Source organism: Micropterus salmoides, unplaced genomic scaffold, assembly GCF_014851395.1.
Source record: "Micropterus salmoides isolate LMB-PRFRI ecotype aquatic unplaced genomic scaffold, ASM1485139v1 Ms_hic_scaffold_438, whole genome shotgun sequence".
Taxonomy (NCBI): Eukaryota; Metazoa; Chordata; class Actinopteri; order Centrarchiformes; family Centrarchidae; genus Micropterus; species Micropterus salmoides.
The window spans coordinates 13920-39867 of record NW_024043795.1 but is presented as its reverse complement, the minus strand read 5'-3'; the positions used below and the strand labels follow the sequence as shown (position 1 = coordinate 39867).

The 25948-nt window shown below is 40.6% G+C and overlaps 1 protein-coding gene across 1 annotated transcript in view; it reads right to left on the bottom strand.

Annotated features, from left to right (window-relative positions):
* Window positions 1-78: 78 nt before the first annotated feature.
* Window positions 79-25948, bottom strand: part of LOC119887847 (protein argonaute-3-like) — a 30740-nt gene continuing 4870 nt past the window's right edge. Inside the window, exons 2-11 of the mRNA XM_038698426.1 lie at window positions 10708-10879; window positions 10243-10363; window positions 9809-10017; window positions 8647-8783; window positions 4977-5111; window positions 4728-4815; window positions 4079-4226; window positions 3742-3861; window positions 1728-1850; window positions 79-210 (exon numbers count right to left, since the gene is read on the bottom strand). Of these exons, the coding sequence (XP_038554354.1) occupies window positions 79-210; window positions 1728-1850; window positions 3742-3861; window positions 4079-4226; window positions 4728-4815; window positions 4977-5111; window positions 8647-8783; window positions 9809-10017; window positions 10243-10363; window positions 10708-10879 (1385 nt within the window). The remainder of the gene's footprint in view (window positions 211-1727; window positions 1851-3741; window positions 3862-4078; window positions 4227-4727; window positions 4816-4976; window positions 5112-8646; window positions 8784-9808; window positions 10018-10242; window positions 10364-10707; window positions 10880-25948) is intronic.

Below are 25948 nucleotides of genomic sequence, written 5' to 3'. Positions count from 1 at the left end.
GGCAAAATGATGACAGAATCCCAGAAAAGGAATTAAAAACATTTTTCAGGAAAACAGACACATGTAAATAATCATACTTTAGGATTCTTCCCGACACTGCCTCTGTGTGGCAAAGCAGGCAATGGCCCACATCTTGATCTCCACCCCGGTGTGGAACTGCTTCCCTCTCATGTCCCACACCCCATGGCTGGGTGTGGCTACAGTGCGGTTCTGAAACAACATTGCAGTCTCACCACATGTACTCACGATTATGTGGGCAAACATTCACATTCATACTGTTCATACGGACTCACATTTGAATTGGCAGAAACACAAGTGTGCACACACTCGCATACAGATACAAACACACACTTTCTAAAAACGCACAGAACCCATACACACTCTTCATCCATACCAAAATGTATAAACAATTGTTTACAGAAAATCAGACTTGTCAGTTAAAGAAATAAGCACTTGCACCAGAGAAACATTTAACTTTCAAACTGAATTAGAGTCTGACCGTTATGACGGGATTTTTTGAGACCAATACTCATTTTAGAGGGGAAAGATTCACTGATTACCAATATGGCGGCAGATATATTGAATTTTTGAAAATTAAAATAGACCTTATCTGTGTGGATTGTGATTATGCAGAGGTACTCCAAGGTCTGCTTTCTTGAACAAATAATTTTATTGAAAGAATATTTAGGTTAAATATTCTTTAACATTTTATTTTTAAGATGGCCATTTTTAAATGTAGAGATTAGATAGAGACAGAGAACAGGAGTACTGTACTACTACTAGTAACTACAGCTGCAAAATAATAACTGCAGTGGAGTAAAAGGTACAGTATTTCCCTTTGAACTGTAGGAGTGGAAGTATAAAGAAGCAGAAAATGCCTTGGAAGTAAAGTACAGATACCTTTAAACCGTGCAAAGTACAGTCCTTGACTAAATTTACTTAATTACATTCTAATACTGCTCTCTACTAAACCACGTATTCTCTACTCTGTCAAGCCAGCTATGAGATTCATGCTACAGCTACCATTTTAGTGGATTGAATCAGAACCCCCCCCCCCCCGGTGCACGCAGATACCGGTCATAGGCCCATATCAGGCAATCGGTCAGGCTCTAAATCGAATAGCAAACATTATCAAGTGGGTTTTCATGTGAAGATAGCATGATGCACTGTGTGATGGAATCTATAGTAATAAGATGCAATTTGGTGTGTATTGCGCACAACATACAGTGCATAAAGGTGTCATAATTCCCAGTAAAACACACCGAAATGTACAATAGTAAAGGCATGTCTCCTCAGAGAAGATAAACAGACAGATGTTAATGAACACCGTGGTTCAGTCTCAATAAGTTGCTTCTTTGTCCAGTTGTCAGAAACCTCTTCTTTACTTCACCAAAGAAAATTAACAATTAGGCAAATGTTGTGGCAGATGGACAACAATGTTTCCTGCCCTGTTTTCTCTCTCAAAACACATCAAAATTTATAAAGCAATCTGCTTTATCTATTTATTATTTTTATTATTTTACTTTTTTTTTTTATCTTTCATTACTGAGACTAAACCACAACGAAATAAGCCATACAGACTGACACTATGAAGTACAAATCGAAGCGAGTGAGTTAGTTCCCCTTAGAGACAGTGGAATAACAACTGAGGAAGGGGAGAGCGTGTCAGACAAACAGAGAATGGGCGTGATTTAAAGGAAGGGTACCATAAAGTGCTCTGTGCTCACCCTGCCGCCGTACTGCAGCATGGGGGCGGGTAGCACTCGCCCCGTCACGTGGGCCATCTCGTCTCGCACCTTGAACTGGAATTCCTGTACAAAAGGATCTGCTTCGTAGTTGGCACTGCGCACCTGCAGGGAAAAGGGGGTGAGAAAATTGGATACAACACAGTTGTTAATGACTAGAGACAATTGCAGTACTGAAAGGTTATAGTATATACCATTAGCAGTGTGCGTGTGTATGTATGTAGCCATGTGTTCTACTTTCTTCCTTTACCTGCTCATTCATTGTGTGGTTTATTTTGCTTAAAAGGTAAGGTAGCTATTTAACGTAAAATGGAATTTTGACTGACATTTACGATAACAAATAATGCACATACTGCAATTTGTAGAAGGCCATTTTGCGAGTTTGATACAATTTAGATTAGTTGTTCAACTCTACATTATATCTCGTTTGTTTAATTCATACAAAAATCAGTATGGACAATTATTTTTCGGATGTTGTACAGTACAACAAAATTTGTGTATTGTGACACAGCTCTGATTCCTCTTAAAGAATGAAGTGCAGCAGTTGGTTCACTGGGCATTATATTACAAAAATGTGATGTCTATGATGCTTGCCTCATTGTTTTATACCTTATGCCAATGCTTGCTACAGAAAATGCCTCATTAGGGTACTTGCAGGTGTATGTGTGGGTATTCATTTTCCTTTATCCTTCTTCTGCAGTGAGCATTTTTACTGTTTTCATTATTTTACAAGAGGTTTGTGGATAGGAAAAATTTGAATCAGTAATATGCAACAAAATGTCATGTGCCAGCATCCTAATCCAAAGTGGCTGTAAGCACAGGGTACATGATCAGCCCAGCTGGCACGATATCCAAATTTATTATAGAATTAATTATGTCCATCTGACAGACACTGCTTAACTGCTTGTTTTGTCCTTGTCTGTCTCTCAACCTCTGCTATTCCACCCACACTTTCAAGCAACTGTGTATCTAAATGAAAACCCCACCACAGTGATGTCTAAAATGATTTCCTAAGCAAGTCCAGTAATTTCGAGTGAAGAGATAGGGAGACATGGTTTAATAAGGTAACACCAGGTACTAAATGTGCATTGCAAATCTTATCATTGCCTGAGGGAGCGTACAGTGTGTCAATCTTGCCATAAACAAAACGCTGTAGACATTGCAGCAGCCAAATGCACATGTTAAAGCCATTACGGCTCTGGAATTTTTTGACCCGGCCTAGTAATTGCCAAATGCAATGGACATGCAGGCAGACATGCCTCCGTTAACAATATAAAATGAGAATCTGGGAGAGGTGATTACAAAACAAACAATTTGACATCAAGATGAACAGCATGGCAACCAAGTGTTGACAAGCTTAGCAACGCAGGCATTTAATAGAGATGTCCAACTAAATGGCTATCAAAAGCTAACATGCTGAAGTCAACATAACTTGTTAAAGGCTCAGAAATTCTAAATAATAAGCTATGATTTCTGCATATGAGATCATTTCTAGGTACAGAGAGTGTTTTGCCCTAAATTTAGCAATCCAGGCAGTATTTTGCTTTGTCTCTTTCCACACCCACCTCCTTTAAAGTTAGAGCTTGAACGATGGTTCTAACGGTCAACAATGTACAGTATAAATTACACCTAACCATCTGAATGATGGTGCATGCTTGGAGCACTGTACAACATAAGAAAAAAATGCCTGTGTGCCGACTAGACACATTTCAGCGGAAAAAGGACAGTATGATAAGTATATGATGCAGACTATTATACGATGCAATACTATTTGTTACTATTAGTCACTCTATTGTTTACTATCAATAAAAAAAAAAAATATATATATATATATATATATATAAAAATGTAACAATTTTAACGACTGTTACTTTTTTCAAGAGCCTGCTTATTCAAAAAAGTTGATGAAGTATGCAAGTGTCATAGCTTTGAATGTATAGTATATTAAACATGGTGTCTATGAAGTGAAAGGTGAGTTCCTGATTCATCAACTCACCAGCCTGCTGATCTCCTCCTGCCTGTCAGGTGCAGACCGAGCTGTGGCTTTGATCATAGTGGAGGTCTGATTATCTGTCAGTTTCTTTATGCACCTTTGACCAGCTACAATGTTACACACCTGCAAGAAAACAAAGGCAAACGTGGTGGTGACATGTATTTTTCATCATATTTTTGTCATGATTTTCTGGGCATACTTAAGCTTTTTCTACAGGTTATTTCTACATTTTATATATAAGCACACCTGGGAGCTGTCCAATACACCATAAACTGCAGATTTAATACTTGGAGTTGTGTTTAAATTGAAAAATAAGGAATAGCAACTTGTTTTCTCTCACCTCCAGGGGAAGGTAGGTGTGTTTTTGCTCCTGGCCCACCTGTAGACAGGGCAAATGTGGGTACTTAAGCTGCAGGTTGTACTTCTCCCTGAAGTACTGTGCTACGGTACGCTCTACAGTCTGGCCATTTTCCAACTGTAGAGGGAACCTGCAGAGAAAGAGAAATGTCAAAAACTACACTGCCACTTAGGCAAAGTAAATTAGACTGACTGAACTGAATGTAAGTCAGTCGCTATAAAATATAGCCATAGCACCTTTTAACAACACTTTAAAAGAGAGTAGCAATCACTGAACAAATATCATTAAATTAGTATTATAAGAGAACAGCATATTGATAAAAAGCACATTGGCATATATGTATGGACCATCCTTTTTGATGGCTATATGGGGATTAATACGCCATGTGAAGGATAACACACGGCAAGGTATTCTCCTCTGGATGAAAAACACTGAAGATCAGCAGCCACACAACGGCTACTTCACTATGACTAATGTTGAATGCATGGTTGTCAGATGAGTCAGCCATTATCTGGTTTGTTTGGTGGTGAATTGGTGATCGCATCCTCTGTGGTCTGTGTTCCCCACCCTCACCCCATCCACACACTCTGCCCAGTGTCCTGTTCCCTCGCCTGCCTGGAGGCTGACTCACGTTTGATGGCTGGCAGGCCGACGGGTCACGTTGCAGACGCGGTACTTCCTCCGCATGGTTCCACAGTGTGTCACCTCCACCTTCAAACCTGGTGAATAATAAAGTGTCGGAGCAGCATTAAGGAAGTGTCGGCTGCAACGTGTGCTCTCACTGTTCCTGCTCAAACTCTAGACCACACATAATGAAATAATATTTGTCTTATTTAACACTCTTTCTCACATGCAGGCACATTTTACACCCCATCTTCACCTTTGATTTCTTTGGTGAATTTGACCCGGTGTGAGTCTGTGAGAGGGCGGGGCTGCTCGTCTATGTTGTGGATGTCCAGCACTTCACACATGAACTGGATGACTGGCTGGGCCTTGTAGAAGGCGGTGGCAGACACTGCAATATAAAGCAAGGACAAGAGTAATTTAAGACACAAAAACAACAACAACAACAACAATATATTATAACCAGGGCTGCCAACTTTTCAATTTAGTTTGGAATGAGATTCTGCATCGCTGAAGTTGCAGTCTAAGAGTATACCTCAGGGGTTGGGGGCCTTCACTCCTCAACCCCCAGGAATTTTGTTCAGTTCAGCAGACAAAACACAATTTTGAAATATGTATAGATGAAAAGCCATATCAATAATCATGGTCAACGACAAATAAGTATGGTTGATCAGCATACTTTCTGGACCTCCAGACATTATAACCTAAATCGGGAGACCAAACCTAATAATCAGGGTATCTGGAGATCTCTCTCCAGAAAATTGTTAATTTCAGAGACCGTTTTCCTGCATTGTAGTGAATTCATGGAATCATTTAAATGTGGTCATAAGGATAGGGGCGAAGTGGCATTGAAAAATGGGACCCTCAGGAGAATATGGAGGGTTAAATATATGAGCAGGTATGACTGAATTATATAAATTGTAAATGGGTGCTTTTGGTGATTTAATTTTTCAAATTTTCATCTCAAGGATATGACATTTGGGGTTTGGGGGGCCTCCCCCTGAAAAAATGCTTAGTTTAATCATTCTGTCAGAAAAGTGGTAAATGTGCATCAGACAGGACTGGTAGTTCTATGGCACACAATTTAATGGCTTAGATAGGTACATAATTTTTTTTACCTTCATGTATCCAAACTTAACTTTCATATTTTAAAACCACTCTAGTCACAAACTGTCTGCGACTCAATCAGTGGGGCAAAGGTGATTAATGTTATCAGTTTTAAAAAAGATTTTTTCACTGTGTTAAACAGTGGTCGTGTGGTATGAGAGAGTGAGCCTCATGATCAATGCGTGAGAGCTGGCAGCCCAGATATAACACTCACTGAACTTGAAAGTCTATAAAGCAACACTGTTATACCACTGGCTGCAGTTACATCACAGTTTAAATTGGATGGTATACATGATGGGTGCATGCCTGAAAATAGAAACCGAACAGAAATGTAAACTATATGTTCAAAATGGTACCTGCTTTTGGAGTTTTCACACAACAAAGTGACACAGGGACACACATTGTAGCTATTATGAAGCCCTTGTAGAGGCTTATCACATAATGTTTATGTAGTCAGCCCACTATGCTAAATAAATGTATCACTCATTTGACACGGATAGTGCAATTCAAGCAGCACAAAGTTCCCTTTGCTCTGCAAGCGCACATCCTAACAAGACGGCAGATGACCGAATTGTACACACATTCTCTTACACCTCTGGTTTGCACTGAGAGACGTGAGAGCCTTTCACCACTAGTAGAAAGTGACATCACACCTAATTGTCTTCCCCACGCATTGTCATTTAACTTCTGTGTGTTTGGAAGCATTATGAGTCATTCATGCAAATGAAATTTAATGGTCTCATTTCTCTATGATTACAATGATTTGGTATATTTTTATTTTTTTTATTTATTTTAAACCTGTCCTGCCCAGCAGCCTGGTATAGAGTATGATGACCTGGATACCATATTGTGCCAGACAGATTTTACTTTAACAAGAGAGTATTAATATACTCCTTTGTCTGTTTTATTATTTATTTAATTGTGTATTGATATGTCACCGGGTCAGACAGGGGGCACAAACAGACAGCACAGAGAAAGGACAAGACCTGTAAGAGAAGGGGAATGGAAGGTGGGGACAACAGGGAAAAGCAGTGGGAAACACCAGTTGCAGAAAGCAATGAAACCTGCAATAGAACAGAGAGGGGGCTTGGGGAGGAGAAAAACCAACAACAAACAAACAATAAAATAATAATAATAGTAAAAGACAACCAGCCGAACAGCAGCAATAAACAGCTGACATAGTATGACTACTAAGAGAAAAATGAAAACAAGAAACAGTCATGCACACTAAATAAGCAACACAGCACAGCCACGAGAGCTGGAATAATAACAATTAATTTAAATAAGTAACTGAAAGAAAAGCATCAGGAATAATTCTACCAGGGACAACCTAAATTTGTTGATTGATGATTTGGTATATTTAACACATTACACAGAGTGTGGGAAGCAGGGTTTGTTGCCTTTATGCGCATGTATTCAAACAGGCATAATATTTTGCTTTGCCAATATACAATGCAATACGGATGAGTTAGAAAACAAATGCTTTGCAAAACACTGAGTTCTACTTTCTTGCTGGACAGCTAACAAGAGACTTCAGTCGACCAATTGACTTGACCGGTTTCCAAGGATGAGAGGGCGGGAAAATGAAACAAAAGAGAGTAGGGAGGGAAAGATTCAAATACAGACGGAGGCTTCAAGCACTTGGAGCAAAACAAAAGCTGTCTCAAGGAAATGCTCCACACGGTTAACCTCCTGACCCCAGCAACACCCACCGTCTCACTCACGCAGGCACAGCCACACACACAAACACACACACAAACTAGCTGCCCTCTGTTTCCACAGCAACCGACTAGTCCGTTCCCATCCAGCCAAGAACCCAACTTTCTCCAAGTTCGTTGGTCTCAAGCAACCTCCCGCAGTCTCCTGCATTCTCCACCATCCTTTGTGGCACTTATTTTCTACAAATAATAATGGACTTAAATTGTAGCTCACTATTTCAGGTCTTCAAACAGAGTTTCTCTACTGACAAGAGTCCAGTGCTAAAGCCAATTACCAAACTACATCTTCAACTATTCCATTCATTTACAAAAAACTGTTTCTCAGGAAGCAGAACTGGCTCCTTTCTGAGAAGTAGTGAGTTGAGCAGGAGCGACGCTAGGGCTGTGCGATATGACGACATCTATTGTTAGAAAAGAAATTTGCATTCAGTATAAACAAACGTAGTGGAGAGTAAAGTTTACTCATAACAGGGTAATACTGAACAGAAGGAAGACCATGCAAGCATATACGAAGAGCGAGATAGTTTCACTCTCTGGGCCATGGGAAGTGTTCCACTTCATAAAAAAAATATTTTGTTCCACAGCACAGCACAACAGTTTCAGCCTCCACGATGAGGAAAAAGCCTTGAGTATATCTTGCAGACCTCATTCAGCTCCAGTGAAAGAGCTTTCTCATGAGCATGACATTGTCAAGTTAGATTTATGTTAAATACAGCTATTACATTTCCTCAAACATAACATCAGTGAAAGTAAATTGATCATGCACAAATCACTAAAAATAGCCTGTATCATGGGGGCTCAATGTCAGTCTACTGTAATCTATCTGTTTAATTATTAAAATCTCATTTCCCCTGCTGTGAAAGAGGCACAGAGAAAACAAATTCTGTGCGCCTGCACAAAAGAAGACAATTGAATTTTTCTTTTTTAAAAGAAAGATCAAATCTTTGTATTTGAATATTTTGAAATATGGACAGCAGTATCAGCCAGAGTTCTTACTGTGTTAGCAATAAAAACAGCATTTACATTGTTGTAGATGTGAGGCCATATAGCCCTGAGGTACAATTGGAGCAAAATAAATGCAAGGTGGAATTTGGTTCTCACCATCAATGTTAAGCATCATCTTCCACATGGCAGGGCGCACAGATTGATGGAAGCCAAACCAAACCTCCCTCCCACCTCCCAGGGGATGGTCATAGTCTTCTGGAGCCGAGAAAAAGGATCGACCCACTGGAGTGTACCTAGATGAAGAAAAGTAGCAATTATAAGAAAAGAGCAAAGAGATTGAAGGAATGAAATATAACAGGAGGTAAAAACAATCAAAGGTCACGAAAAAAGGACAGGATGAAAAGAGAAGAACAAGTAAGGGGCAAGAAGGAAAGGGTGCAGGAGATGACAGGAAATGTAAGATTTAGTTCACACATCCTGAATTTATAATGTAGGTCAATATGTGTTTATACAGCTGCTATTCAATATGGCCTGAAACTCAGTGAAATGAGAGGGTGGTGACACTGCCTGGACCCGTCGACATTTTACTTTACCCAGGAGACACATTAATAATTGCACATGTCTTGGTGAATCCTGGACCGACAATGTGTCATGATGCCGTTGCCAGTACAGGGCCCGTGGGGGCTGTGGACAGAGCTCAATGAAAGGTGTCGATACCCATTTTTTAATAATGCTTTGAAAATGATTTTAATTAAATGCAGTGGTGATATTGTGTTCAGCTGGACAGTGCTTTGCTGGGGCTTAGGAAAGTGATAGAGTGGAAGATGGTTTGAGGTCAAATATTACGCCTCGTGAGAGCACATTTAAGCTTTCTTTTATTTCCGTTGGGATCAGAGTACTGATATTGGTGCCACTGTGACAAAACTAATATAATATAACATTTACTATCAGTATCAGAGGGGGAAAAAAATTCTAATGTGTATCTCTGTGTTTTGCCTCTATGTATGCTGACTGAAGATAAAGGTTGGGAGATTTAGCAAGGGTAAATGTGCTGTCTCCTTATTTATTTATTATACTTCATTCAACTCTGAGGGGAAATTTGTTAATCCTCTGCACTTAACCCAGCAGATGAGCAGTTAGGGGTTCAGGGCCTTGCACCTTAGGCAATGGTCCGTGCTGGACTCAAACTGGCTGAGTCTACTGTATAAGAACACTCCTTAACAATTAATGATCTATTTAGATCTCCAGCTGTCCCAGAAGTAAACCCATAAGTCTGAACCTTTTTGAAAAAACAGGTAGCATAAAATCTTCAGCTCACTTCATGGAGGGCAGGTGTCGCAGCACCACATCCACTGCATGCACAGGGTTGGTGCTGATGGGCTTGTCCAGCTCCAGGGGCTCAGGCATGCTGCGACCAGTGAGCACCTCGTGTAGCATGTGCCAGCTGACCAGAGATACAAACTTGATGGAAACTTTGAAGGGCCGATCTTTACCTCCCTCACCTGGTAGAGTGACATCCAGGTCCACCTGAGTGGGGAAACAAAGAAGGTTAGATCAAGGCAGAGTGCATTTAGTGAGGGCAGGTGTCAATTTTGTGTATGCATACACTTTGTCATTTTTGGTTCAGGTAATGGTGAGCTGCTGAGATTGTGTGTCTGTAAGTATTCTCACTAGATATCACACATGGTTTACATTCAGGTTGCAATGAAGAAAAATGTGTGTGTTTTCATGTGTGTCTTTTTTCCAGCTCACCCCTGCAGGTGCCACAGGCAGTGGGTTGGCTGTGTACAAGCTCTTCTTTCCATCATATACTGGCCTGCGATCCCCAAAGATTGTCACCTTAAAATGCTGCACCATAGAGTCAACCACCTCCCTGCACAACACACACACACACACCAAACTGAGTTTCAGTTATACTGTATGTAGAAAAAAAGCTGACATGTTTGAGACTTCATTAATAATGTTAAAACTGTCAAATCAACAATTAACATCAAATAAATCAAGTGAGACCACCTCAGAATCAAAAGGTCATAGATTCAATCTAAACAAAATGTCCATCAATAGCTATTTATCCTTTGACACGACTGTGTAATTACTCACTGCAAGATGTTCTACATTAGATATCAGTTAATAGTTGCCTTAATCTAGATGTAAATACTGTATCTGAGAAAGATGTAGCACAAGTTTTAAAGACAGTGTTCAGAGGGCCAAGCCTACCTGTTGACTCGCCGTGGGCACTTGTCAGGCTTGATGTCCACCTCGTAGAGATAGACATCTATCTTGGGGATTTCCACCTGGAAGCAGTTGGCCAGCAGCTTGATGGGCTTCCCCATGGTGCCATAGCCAGGCCGCCGTGGCATGGAGAACAGGGACTGGGCCCCAACGGCTCCTGAGAGGAGAACAAAAAGGGGAGGATTAAAGGAAATAAAACTTAAGTGTAGATCAGATTTGGGTCATTCTGGGTGAGGATGTGCTGAATGTATGCACACTGTGAGCAGGAATGTTATATTGAACAAAATACATCAACAGATACTGACTTATCACAGATAACTGTATTGCTCTCTATCAGTTTGTTTATTTAATATACATTGCTTTTTTAACTCAAGTGTAACATTTTAAATTTAATTTCCAGTAAATTTTACAGTTAAAAATTGACTGATATGTTTAATTATGTTGAATGAATAGATATTTGTACGCACAATTTATAACCCAAATTTGAAGTATCCTTCCCAAAACAATGTGCAATATAATATAAAATGATACAAAAAAAGTTAGAACTAAATGATGCAGACTGTTTAAAAGGGTACTGTACTATTTCTCTGTCTTTCAACTACACTGCCAGTGGTTTACTATCACATTAGGGCTGCAGCTAACGATGATTTTAGTACTCCATTTCATCGATGCGTCATTTAAGAAGTACTTTTGCTGGGCAGCGGCACACACACAGAGTCGTAAGCACAATGAGTCGCACTCAGAGTCTTAAGCACGATGCGCATTCAATCAAATATAAAACCAAAGCTATTTGCCACTGCCAGGGCCTTACCTTTTATAGCTTGTTAAAACTAGATAGAGTCCAGAACCACAATCATAACGTCATAACATATATAAATCTGTTTTCTTGTTGTTTTTTTCTGAGCAGGTATCAGCAGAAACATTTTTCTTTTATCAGGGACCAGCATAAACAGTCTATGTTCAGTAGTTTCCCTGTTTGGTGAGGTGAAGTGGTCGCCTCACGCACACGCCCGGCAGCTGCAGAAGTTGAATTGTCTTGAACTTTTTGTACATGACCCTGATCCTCGCTGTTTGTGAGTTTCCAGAATCTATTGCAGTTTACTAAATAGGACATCAACAGGAGGGTATTCACATGGCAGAGCATCCCCGCAAAACTAGATGTAGGCCTATCAGATAATGTGGCCTATAATTTTACTTAAGTTGCGTAGCGCACAGAAGCCGTTTGCATGTTTACTCTCCATAGAGCGCCTGCCGTTTACTCGCGGACCACTGTCTGTGTGATCATCGGAGCAAAGACCAACCCCGCGTGGCCAAGCGACTAGGTTGTGATTTTAAGAACGTTCCTAATATCGACATCTTCCCCAATACTAAGCAGTATGCAGTGTAGAGCTATCCACTTCGCTATGTCATTTGATGGCTTGTCTTGCTTTTATCTAGCCTACTTCTCCCACACGCTGCATCCAACGTAGTCTGCCGAAGCTCCACTGCTTGTTTGGGTGGGTGATTTGCACGCTGATCAACATCCCACCCCTCCTGTTACCCATGATTTGACTGTATGTGTATTCAGAGCCAAACTGAATGAGCGATAAAATAATTGTCAGCGTCAAATAATTGTCAGCGTTAATTAATTAATGAATTAACACGATAATAACGCCTTAACGTGCCCAGCCCTAATCAGTAGAATCAGAAGGAGTTTTATTGCAAAGTAGAGTTTTACACATACAAGGAATTTAATTTGGTGATAAGGTGCTAGACGTTGACATAAACAGATGTATAAATATATAAATATGGAATAAACAAATGCAAGTTATACAAGAACAGAGAAAGAACACTGTGGCAGAAATTTACATGTGCATTACTCCGGTTTGTGCAGACGTAATATCCATCCATCCATCCATCCATGTATGCGTCTTATTTGTCTAGTGCTACTCATGACCGAACATGTGTTGAACGATCACGTGTTCTAAAAAAAATGGTATCACTCTGCATGCACACACACTCACACAAAAATCTGAGATTTCTAAGACATGAGTCACTTTGATCCAAAAAGCGAGTTCTGTTCAATATAATGCCACACTCATATCAGTACTATTTTTGGGACTGCTGAGGCTGTGCCTTCTACATCACACATGACAAAACAAATTGCTTTGCTGACATGCCAATAAAATGTTTGGATTAAACTTATGGTATTATGCATTTTGCTATTGTTATGTACGGAAGCCCTGAGCGGCCATCCATTCAAATATTATTTTTACCCCATTTTGCCGTGATAAAGGGATAACCATCTTGTGATCTCGAGATACAACTGTTGTTTTCACGTGATAACATGATACTTTTCTTGTTTTATCATCCTCTTCAACAAAGTTGTTATGAAGAGATTCAGGGGAATCCAATCACACATTTCCCTTTTTTTTTTTTTTAATTGGCCTACTGTGAGGAAAGAACTCAACTATGACTACGTTCAGACTGCAGGCCTTAATGCTCAATTTTTCCCCCAGAAGTGATTTGTTTTGTTTGACAGTTCACATTACTGTTTAAATGTGGCCCATATCAGACTCAAGTGTGAACTGTCCGTGGCCCGAAAGCTCACGGGCAGATGTACTGTTATGAGCGCTAGTTCCACCTCTTCCATGTCTTACTATTTGTTGCTCTGTTTTGACTTCTATGTACACTTATTCATTAAAAATACCATATCAATTAAATGTACTGAAATTAATGTATATGTGATTTGGCCGGTAAAAAATTGCTTGGCTGGTGGATTTTTTCATCTACCAGTCCCCGTGGCAGGTGAGTCAAAAAGTTAATTTCGGACCCTGCTCACGGGAGACTCCCGTTAGCTCACGGGACTATTTCATTGTCCTCTCACGGGTCACATTTCTCCCGAATTATGACAAGTGTTCACAACTTTCTGTTCTTTTCTTTACGGTTTCTGGCGCTGTACAACGCAACTACCCCACAACTCACTCCCTCCCTGTCTCTCTCTCTCTCCCCCCACTGAGTCCACTCAGACAAGTAGCATGCACGTAACTCAGAAGAGAGCTTGCGGTCTGGTGGATTTCAGGTGTAAGAAAGGGAATTTGTGAGCAGATGATAGCGAGGTAGAGGAGGAAGAGAGCCACGTCTTTAATTATGGCTTTTTGTGGAGCTTTTTCGTTCAGCGCGGCTCCATCTACAGCAGAACAGCTGCTCTAGAGTGACATCAAAGTCGCATCAAATGCGACCTGAGTGTCCAGACAGGTCGCATTTAAAAATATACATATATGGAAGTGGCCCAAATGGAACTGGAAAAGATCAGATTCCATGTGACTGGGCCTGTTCACACTGTCATGAAAACATCAGATTTGGGTCACATTGGCCTGCAGTCTGAATGTAGCCTATGAGTCCTAAGCTCTACCAACTGAGCTAACCAGCGACATTGAAAATCACTCTGAAATTACAGTTGAGAAACGTTCCTGCCGACCCCTGTTTTGTTATCTCGAGATCACGAGAAAATAATCCCGTTATAAGGAGAAAAACAACAGTCGTTATCTCGAGATCACAAGCTAATTATCCAGTTATCACGGGAAAACGGAGTAGGCCTAAACAAAATATTTGAATGGATGGCCGCTTAGGGCTTCCGTAGTTATGCAATAGCCATCTTGACATAAAAGTCTAGATGAGATTTTGTTTGTCCATCTGTATCATTCTGCCTACACAGTACGTCCATCAAAAAAACTGCCCCAAATGTGTCATTGATAAATAAGTCATAGCTAAGTGTGATTCATTACAATTTGACTCATAGGCTCATATGTGTGGGTGATGTTGAGGTTAAGGGCCCCGCTGAGGGGAAGTTCATAAAAATCTCTACGACAACAGTACAGAAACAGCAGACAATTTGAGCAACACCGTTTTCTCTGTTTCTCATCTGGTGGGCTGTGGACTGTGGGTTAACAGGGTTGACAGAGGGTGGAGGCCTCGCGTTTCAAAGTGCCTGCTGGGATAAAATGATGAAAAAGAGAGGAAAGTCTGGAATTCCTGCCACGGCTGTCCCTCCTTCACAAAACTATGCGTTTGTTATGGTAATTCCTTCGGGGCCCTCAGTGAAACTTGTGAGGTAATCCCAATTTCACACACACACACACACACACACACACAAGAGTGACAAAAGAAGGAAGACAGATATTCTAGTAAATTAAGGCTACATAAATAAGCCAGTCTATCACAGATTAAAATGTGTCCTAATTCAGTCAATTTTAGGACAGATGTCACTCAAGAAGTCATTGAAACAAACTTTAAGAGGTTCTTTCTTTACTGAGAGCATTTTTTGCTGTATTATCATGGTCTTGGTGAAGTCATCCAGTAGAAGGAGGATAATAGGGAGGTGGGTGGATTAGAGGGTGGGCAGGGTTGGCGTTTTCCGGCTTTCATCTGCCTCTCAGACCTGGCTTCCTTTCAGCATGAGTCACAGAGCCACCACAGGCAGAGAAACACACAGCGGAACATCCTTGAGTCCACGCTTCGGGATTCAGTAGTAGATGAACTATAGCAGTAATGACAAGATCTTACAATGAAAGAAAAAGGTAAAAACATACCACAAACACGTTTAAGTTTTGGTATTCCACCCACTTGCACACTTACACAAAACAGGTGCAGCCAGTTGGTTTAGTTTGAGTATGAAACCCACACAGTAGTAATTTACACACACACACACACACAAAATGGGTTAATATTTCCCATATTACACAAATACAAGCGCACGTGCTTGCTGATGTGACAGCGTAATCTTCAAAGGCTAAACCTCTGAAACTGCCTGATTGCACAGACTAACCCACCGCCCACAGTCATGACTTGTGTGCGGCTGGTGGGTATATGGCAAGATGCCAACAAGCATCAAAACAAAAACGTTGTGTGGGTTTAAACCAAACACTGGGCCCGTCACCACGATATCTGGCTAGCCTGCCTCAGCATTCTTTGGCTTCTTGCAATTAGAACAGACCTCTGGGTAATTATGTCGCATGCAGAAATGCTTTGAGATATTGTGATGTTCCTGCTAGTGGTTGTAAAGAAGCTGTAGGGCCAATGTTTCTCCATGTGGTGAAATGTTACAGAAATTTAATAGGTTTAAATTTTATTGAACATGACTTGTGCTGTTATGACTTGTAGAAAAGACATGAGACCCAAAAAGAAGTTGGAGGATTTTTCATTCATGTAGAACAGTTTGATTTTCTTCAGAGATGCGCTGATCGATCAGCTGGTGACTAGAATCAGCCGGTTTTCAGCTTAATCTGCCATGATCGGTGACCGGTGCAGATCAGTCTCACATATTCGATCCTGTGCCGGTCAGATTTACACAAATGCTGCGCTTTGTTTCACGTCACAAGCACACACACACACACACACTAAAACATGTCGTTAGCATGGGAGCTCTTAACTTCGAGTATAGACAACCCGCAATTTGTAATACCTGTAAGGCCAAAACCAGCCATGTTTCCCCTCACAGAGACTTTACTTGTATATTAACGGTCACCAACACATATTTTGAAACAGAGAGAGACACACAGTATCTGGTATTGTGTTACAAGATATATATACGGAATCACGGAGAAGACAGAGAATGGGAGAGAGAAACAGAGAGAGACAGATTAAGTGTGTGTGGAGGAGAATTGAGAAGAATTAAAATGGCGCGATAAAAAATAACCCACTAGAAATAGGGTAATGTATTCTTTTAAATATTTTCATATAAAACATACAAATATACCCCCATCTCCGTCATTATGTGGGAAACAGTGAGCTGTGCGTTTGTACAAAAAAGCTCTGTCAAGTAGCCTCACCTGAAGCACTTTTTGATTTTGAAATGTGTTGGAATGAGAAAAGGTCCTGTAACCTGGTGCAGTTTTGGAGAAAATGTAAAAGTTATTTAATAGTCAATGTTATATTACTAACATACAGTTGACTGGACCCCAAAGAGAATAGCCAATGCTTATGCTGGTGTTAATGCGGATCATAATAAATAAAGACAAACAGACAATTATATATGATATAATTACAACAAAATGAGATTCTGCAGGTCAGATATTAAAATTAAAAAAAAGAAAAAAATGTATATATATCTATCTATCTCTATCTATCTATCTCTCTCTCTATATATATATATATCTCTATATATATATCTCTATATATCTCTATCTATCTCTATCTATATCTCTATCTCTATCTATCTCTATCTATATATATATATATATATCTCTATCTCTATCTATCTATCTATATATATCTCTATCTATCTCTATATATCTCTATCTATCTCTATCTCTATCTATCTCTATATATCTCTATCTATCTATATATCTCTATCTATATATATATATATATCTCTATCTCTATCTATCTCTATCTATCTCTATCTCTATATATCTCTATCTATCTCTATCTCTATATATCTCTATCTATCTATCTATATATATATATCTCTATCTATCTATCTATCTATATATATATATATCTCTATCTCTATCTCTATCTCTCTATATCTATCTATATCTATATCTATATCTATATCTATATATCTATATCTATATCTATATCTATCTATCTATCTATCTATCTCCGAAACGGCCAAGAAAATTACAATCGGTGCATCTCTAATTTTTTCCAACCAGCATATAGCAGCCACTGGTGCAACCTGCAACATAAGAAAATTCACTCTGATCTCAGCATTCATCTACAGTGATTACTGCAAGCTGTAAACACAGATGGGACCTCACAATATCACGCACATGGCAGACAGCACGCTGTGATGTTGAAAATCAACCCTGCATGTCACACAGATGTGTTTTGCTGCATTTTCTGAATAGCCGATTCGATCCTGATCACTCAGCAACACGTCAGATACCTCCCTCCCATCTACCCTTCTTGGGAACTGTGCGTCTCTGTTCCCTCCACCAACAGACAAAACAAATGTGCTTGTCCACAGGCGGGAGCAAGGGGGTAACAGAGGGAGGTTTAACTCAAGCCTTCTACAGATTTAGGCAACGGGTTTACTGAAAACTGCATGTTCATGTACATGTAAGCAATGTTACTGTCTCGTGATGACTACGAGCTTGTCTGTCAAAATGGCCTTTCTCTGGGCTTGTTAGGGGGTGTGGGATGTTGTACAATCCCTAACACTGCATGAGTTTACAGGAACATCTGAATTCTGCAACACTAAACACAGAATACTATGAGAGAACATGTCAGGGGATACAATGACCTCTGCTCTTGGTAGGTGACGCATTATAGTTAGCTATGACAAATAGTGAAAATTCAGCCACAAATCTACACAGACACATCAAAGGCTTACTGACTCTTTGAACAGCGAGTGTAAGGGTTCAAGGAATCCTCCCCTGGTTAAGTTGAAAAATGCTGCAATGAGTGTGTGTGTGTGTGTGTGTGTTTGCGCTTTCAGATAATTACAGGAAGGACATGTTTTAACAAACAGAGGGGAGTAGATTTAATCCTCCCCCTGTCTAAGTAAGTCTCGTTTCCTGAGCAAGTACATTTGGACGGTGAGAAGCGAAAAAGGAGGGATAAACCTTCTTGATCATGAATACAATTAACTCCATTAGTGTATTTCTGTGAAACTGCAACAAGTCTGTCTCATGGTGTTGATGGAAATTGCCACGCAAGCCTTGGGCCTATTGCATCCTGCTGAAAGAGTAGCTTCAGCGTCCTTGTTACCCTTTAGATGTTGTTAAATAAAGATACGCATTTTACGATTCTTTCAGCAACAGTCTGAGGTTTTCTCTTTAAGTTAAAATTCTATATTTATATTTCTTTTACTGCCACTGAAAAATCCCTGTTACAGGGTGTGGTTCTAAAAATAAAAACATCTCAGGCTTAAAAGCAAGTGTGGGTTTTCCCCTTAGAAAGGAATTATCACTTAATGAGAGAGGCACAATCATATCATAAGTAATCCATGTAAATATTCATGAAACTGTGTTAGTTATGTGCTCCACTTAATATTTGGAATAACTGTTTCTTTATTTTTCTATATTTTCCAAATACAGTATTTTCCAGTAAAGCTGTATTAACAATAGTAATATTGTAATAAAATTACATATTTTAATCTTAAATGTGGATATGACAGCTAAAATCTATGCTTTAATAAGCTTTAACCCTGCCGGCTTGAAAGATGGCTCTTAAATGCTTGTACTTTCAGAGAACGGCCGTGATTATGTGGCCATCTTGAATTTTTGTCACATACACTGTACTCCAAGAGTAACATGGTTTCATGGCAGAAATACACTATCAAAAGCATCCATATAAAGTTCTCAAACTACTCCTACGAGTCCTGCAACATAATCCACATTCCCGCTGTCCAACAGCATGCCCAATATGCTCCAAAAACTCATAGTTGTGCCAATTTTTTTGCTGAATACACAGCTTCAGTTTGCTACTTGTGCACTGGGCTGATTTTGTGTGTCGCTTGTGTGGTTAAGCTGGCAACCCTACTTTTGGACATATTCTGTCACTTTTTTCTGGAGGTTTTTTATGCCAACTAACTAGGTGAAGAGTTGCTGGCACCTTTTGCATTAAGCAGACCTCAATCTTCCAACATGCGTACACACACACACACACACACACACACACAGTTACAACCCTGTTGGGCAGTTTATTAATGCATTTTTCTGAATTTGTTCAATTTGATCCAAGTGCAGCGGTATTGTGCACTATGGAACACTAATATTACAAATAGTTTGAAAGTCTCACTAAGACTTGATCCATTCTTCAGTAGTCACATCAGGACCAAATAGAGTCACATAACTCACAAATCTATGGTATGTACACTAACAACAATAATGGAAAGTGTAGCAAGCACAAGGATTGAATTTAGTTAATTAATTGTAAACAAAGCTGAGTGTGAGAGGTTTTAGCATCTAAATATTTTTGCAGAAACATCTCAGCAATTGTGAATTTGTTTCACTCTGCACAACACGCTGCGGGCTGGAAACCAGACTAACTGGATAGTGAGAAACTAGGCTGACATACAGTCCCTGCTAACCCCCTCTGCCACATACCCCCAGTACACAAACGTCCACGATGTTAGCGGGTTCGTATGTCCACGCATATACCACAGGCCCACACACCAATACACACAATACAGCTGTTGTGTTTCTAATCCAGAGAGGCCGAGTTGTGGGAACAGGGCGAGTGCTCAGTGGCGAGGCACAATGGCGTCAGTCACAGCAGGCAGAACCTAGACACACACGCACACATATACACAGAAAGTCTGATGGCTGGCAGAGAAAGGATTGATGCACGTCACACACAGTAACCTCCCCCCTGTTCCCCTCACCAACCTCAAGAGTGTTGCATCTGGCACCCATGGGAGTCAATGCCACTCTCTGCCTCAGATAAACACCAGCAGGCAGCCACATACTGACAGGCTGACGAGCGCCTGGTCAGTCACAACAACATGCAAAAATGTTGAAATCCCCCTCAGGACACACTTGAGGCACAGTGCACATGTGAGAAAGAAGACAGCGAATAAGAGTACAAGACAGAAATGTTTTCAGCGAGCAAAATTGAAAGGGGGGGTGGGGGGGCGGGGGTTGGAGGGAGTTAAGAATCCTCTGTACTGAGAAGCTGAGATGGCACAACAGTCTTACAGGTAGGTGATGGATGGACACACACACACACACACACACACACACACACACACACACACACACACACACGCTCTTTTAAACTGACCAGGAGATTCTACTCGGGCAGGTTAAATGGAGCCTTCTGTCCTCAGAGTTTTGCTAGCCCAGCCTGACTGAAACAGTGGATGGGGGCCAGGGTTGTTGACTTTTTATGTTGACTTGGGCAGGATGACTGCTCTGTCACTCTAAGAGTTTACATATACTCTTAAAAAAATTATTAGAACCAAAAGAAGGTGATACTCATTACTGCAACAGTCATGTCAAATCTGACCAGTGATGACATGTATAGCCGCATGTCGTCATTCCGCCGCTGGTTGTCGAGGTGGTGTCCAGCAAACGATGTGGGCTTTGTTGATCATTGGCAGACTTTCTGGGGAAGACCTGGTCTGATCCGGAGAGACGGCATCCATCCCACTTGGGAAGGAGCAGCTCTCATTTCTAGAAATCTGGCCAAGTTTATTAGTGGACCAAATCCATGACAACCCAGAGTTGAGACCAGGAGGCAGAGTCGCAGTTTAACACACTTCTCTGCCCTTCTTTTTCAGCAGTTACCCACCCAAAACCCTACGCAGAGTCGCAGTCTAACACACTTCTCTGCTCCTCCATTTCAGGAGTTACTTAGTGAAAACCCTATAGTGACGGTGTCTGTCCCCCGACCATCGAAATTATTTAAAAAGGTAAACAGAAGAGGAGCTGTGCATAAAAACCTTATAAAAATTAAAACCACAAGAGCAATAGTGCAAACAAATAGGAGAGTTAAATGTGGACTCTTAAACATCAGATCTCTCTCTTCTAAAGGTGTACTAGTAAATGAACTAATATCAGATTATGATATTGATTTATTTGGTCTTACTGAAACCTGGCTGGGTGATGGAGAATATGTTAGCCTAAATGAATCCACCCCTCCCAGTCATATTAATACTCACATTCCTCGAGGCACAGGCCGAGGAGGTGGAGTTGCAGCTATCTTCGACTCTAGCCTATTAATCAGCTCTAAACCTAAACTAAACTATAACTCATTTGAAAGTCTTGTTCTTAGTCTTTCGCACCCAAGTTGGAAATCACTGCAACCAATTCTTTTTGTTATAGTGTACCGAGCACCTGGCCCGTATTCTGAATTCTTATCTGAATTTGCAGAGTTTTTGTCAACTTTAGTCCTTAAAACGGACAAAGTTATTATTGTAGGGGATTTTAATATTCATGTAGATGTTGAGAATGACAGCTTCAGTACTGCGTTTATCTCTTTGTTAGATTCCATCGGCTTCTCTCAGAGTGTTCATGAACCGACTCACTGTTTTAACCACACCCTTGACCTTGTTTTGGTGTATGGTATTGAAATTGAACATTTAGTGGTGTTCCCACAGAATCCCTCTTTATCCGACCACTGTTTGATAACTTTTGAGTTTGTATTGCTGAACTACTCGCCATTGGGCAAAAATTTCTATACAAGATGTCTGTCTGATAGTGCTATAGCTAAATTTAAGGATGCGATTCCATCAGCTCTAAATACATTATCTAGTCACAAAGTAACGGAGGACTCCTATGCTAATTTCAGTCCCTCCCAAATCGATCATCTTGTTGATAGTGCTGCTAGCTCGCTGCGAATGACACTCGACTCTGTAGCCCCTCTAAAAAAGAAAATACTAAAACAAAGACGGTTAGCTCCATGGTATAATACTGAAACTCGCAAATTAAAGCAAATATCACGGAAACTTGAGAGGAATTGGCGTTCCACCAAAGTGGAAAATTCTCGTTTAATTTGGCAAGATAGTCTTAAAACTTATAGGAAGGCCCTCCGTAATGCCAGAGCAGCGTACTACTCGTCATTAATAGAGGAAAATAGGAACAACCCCAGGTTTCTTTTCAGCACTGTAGCCAGGCTGACAGAGAGTCACAGCTCTATTGAGCCAAGTATTCCCATAGCTCTCAGTAGTTACGACTTCATGAGCTTCTTTAATGATAAAATTCTAGCTATTAGAGACAAAATTCACCAAGACCTGCCCTCAACTGGCACCGACTTATCTCTAAACTCAGGAACCTTAGAAACAGCTGTAGAACCAGATACATGTTTAGACTGTTTTGCTTCCCTCAATCTTTACCAACTAACTTCAATAATTTCTTCATCTAAACCATCAACCTGCCTCTTAGACCCCATCCCGACTAGGCTGCTTAAAGATGTTTTACCCTTAGTCAGCACCTCTATACTAGATATGATCAATCTATCTTTATCAACAGGCTATGTACCACAGTACTTTAAAGTAGCTGTAATTAAACCTCTTCTGAAAAAGCCCAAACTTGATCCGGATGTTTTATCAAACTATAGACCTATATCTAACCTTCCATTTCTCTCTAAGGTTCTGGAGAAAGCAGTTGCTAAACAGCTGTGTGACTTTCTACAGAGCAATAGTTTATTTGAGGATTTTCAGTCAGGATTTAGAGCTCATCATAGCACAGAGACAGCACTGGTGAAAATTACTAATGACCTCCTTATTGCATCAGACAAAGGACTTGTCTCTGTACTGGTTTTATTAGATCTTAGTGCTGCATTTGATACCATTGACCATCAGATCCTATTGCAGAGACTGGAATATTTCATTGGCATTAAAGGAACCGCTCTAAGCTGGTTTAAGTCCTATTTATCAGATCGATTTCAGTTTGTACATGTTAACGATGAGTCCTCCATGCACGCCAAAGTTACTCATGGAGTTCCTCAAGGATCTGTCCTTGGACCAATCCTCTTCACTTTATATATGCTTCCTTTAGGCAATATTATCAGGAAACATTCCATAAGCTTTCATTGTTATGCAGATGATACTCAGTTATATCTATCGATCAAGCCAGATGAAACTCATCAGTTAGCTAAACTTCAAATGTGCCTTCAGGATGTTAAAACCTGGATGAGCTGTAATTTTCTTATGTTAAACTCAGATAAAACTGAAGTTATTGTTCTGGGGCCTAAGCACCTCCGTGACGCATTATCTAAAGATATAGTTTCCCTGGATGGCATCGCCTTGGCCTCCAGCACCACTGTGAGGAATCTTGGAGTTATCTTTGATCAGGACATGTCGTTTAAGTCCCACATTAAGCAAATTTCAAGGACCGCCTTTTTTCACCTACGTAATATTGCGAAAATCAGGAACATCCTGTCTAAAAATGATGCAGAAAAACTAGTCCATGCATTTGTTACTTCTAGGCTGGATTACTGCAATTCCTTATTATCAGGCTGCTCGAAAAAGTCCATTAAGACTCTTCAGCTGATCCAGAATGCTGCAGCACGTGTTCTGACAGGAACCAGGAAAAGAGATCACATTTCTCCTGTTTTAGCTTCTTTGCATTGGCTTCCAGTAAAATCCAGAATAGAATTTAAAATCATTCTTCTTACCTACAAAGCTCTTAATGGTCAGGCACCATCTTATCTTAAAGAGCTCATAGTACCTTACTACCCCACCAGAGCACTGCGCTCCCAGAATGCAGGGTTACTTGTGGTTCCTAGAGTCTCCAAAAGTAGACTAGGAGCCAGAGCGTTCAGCTATCAAGCTCCTCTCCTGTGGAACCAGGTTCCAGTTTGGGTTCAGGAGGCAGACACCATCTCCACATTTAAGAGTAGGCTTAAGACTTTCCTCTTTGATAAAGCTTATAGTTAGGGCTGGCTCAGGTAGTCCTGAACCATCCCTTAGTTATGCTGCTATAGGCCTAGACTGCCGGGGGATTTCCCATGATGCACTGAGCTCCTCTCTCCTCTACTTTCTCTCCCTCTGTATGCAACCTTATCCCATTATTGCATGTTACTAACACAACTTCTCCCCTTTCTGGTAGTCTTGTGCTTTCTCGTCCCTCTCCTCTCTCCTCCTATCACTTCCTGCAGGTTTTCTGGCTCTGGAGCTGTGGAGTCTGGATCTGTGGCTGCGGGTCGCCTGCTGCCCCCGTGTTCCTGCTCGACACCCTCTACTGCAACGACTATTGTTGCTAGTCTTATTGTTATTATAATCATTAACATTACGATGGTTACCATTAACACTATTATAAATATCTGTACCATTTTTCATTTAGTTTATAGCAACATTACCTTCGCTGTCTGTACCTCTGTGTGTATATTGTGTAGGCTGCCTCCCTCCCCTCTCTCTCTTACATCTCTCTCTCTCTCTCTCTTCTCTCTCTCTCTCTCTTTCACTCTCTCTCTCTCTCTCACCCCAACCGGTCGAGGCAGATGGCCGCCCACCCTGAGCCATGGTTCTGCTCGAGGTTTCTGCCTCTTAAAAGGAAGTTTTTCCTTGCCTCTGTCGCCTAGTGCTTGCTCTTGGTGGGAACTGTTGGGCTTCTGTAAATATCATCACAGAGTACGGTCTAGACCTGCTCTTTTATGAAAAGCGCTGTGAGATAACTGTTGTTGTGATTTGGCGCTATATAAATAAAATTGAATTGAATTGAATTAACGAGAATGTCTTTCTTGCATTTGTCTGCCCAAATCAGATAAAGTGTATATTAGCAATGCAGGTTCATTTGCAGAGGTTCTGAGGTATCTGCTGACATCTCAGTCACCACCCTGAAACAATGGAGGTAACAATTCAATTGTGATGCTCACAATGTTGAACAACAACAACAGGTCTTTCCAGCTCTTTCTATTTCTCTGGACAGCCCTCATCCCTGGCTGCATACAGGTTCATGGAGACTATTTTCCATACAAGAAACTGTCCCAAAAATAGCTTATTTTAGCAAAGAGACAGCTCATGTCTGATTATGTATTGGCGTAGTCCATGCTGTTAAAACTTTGTCTCTTAAACATAAGAGTAAAAACAAGTCTACATTTTTATTCACAAACAGCTGAGAAACACTGAAGTCCCATCCTTTTAAATGTGAGATATTAAAGTATCTATTGAACACTAACAATCCTCATTTCAAGACTGTATGGAATAATGTAGAAACATTTGCAATCTTTCTCTGCCACTTATAAACAGACCGACTTCTGTCCTCCAGTGAGCCCCTCAACAAAACACACAGACTTCCCCTTCAAATTCCCTTTCTTCCTGTCCACAACCTCCCCCTAAAATGAGCCTCTTGCAGTTCCCCCCAAAAAAAGATCTCAGGAAGGGGAAAAGCAGGAGGAGGAGGTGGAAAAGAAGTGTGGTCTGGCTGCTCTGGCTTCTAATCTCTGTGACACATCACAACCTCCAGCCTTCCTCCCCCTCCTCCTCTACATCCACCCCATCACCCACACATACACTCCATCCCTTGACTTTCCCCTCTGTCTACCCAGCCCACTTGCAGGAGTTTGCCATCAGATGTACACTCTGACAACAGCATGTGTCAGCCCGCAGAGTTGCCTCTCAGTCTACTACATCTACACATGATTAAGACTTTATAGCAGGCATGAGATTCACAATACAGAAAAGGCTTTTAAACAGCATGTACTTAGTATTTACTGTTAACTGACCACTTTGGTAAAACTATACTGAAAGGGTTGAGCTGAAACAACACCATTTCTTCCTATTTAAAGAACATGTACACGTAAATCAGAAAACGGAGAAACAGCAAGAATGATAATGCAACAGTGGAGATCGTCA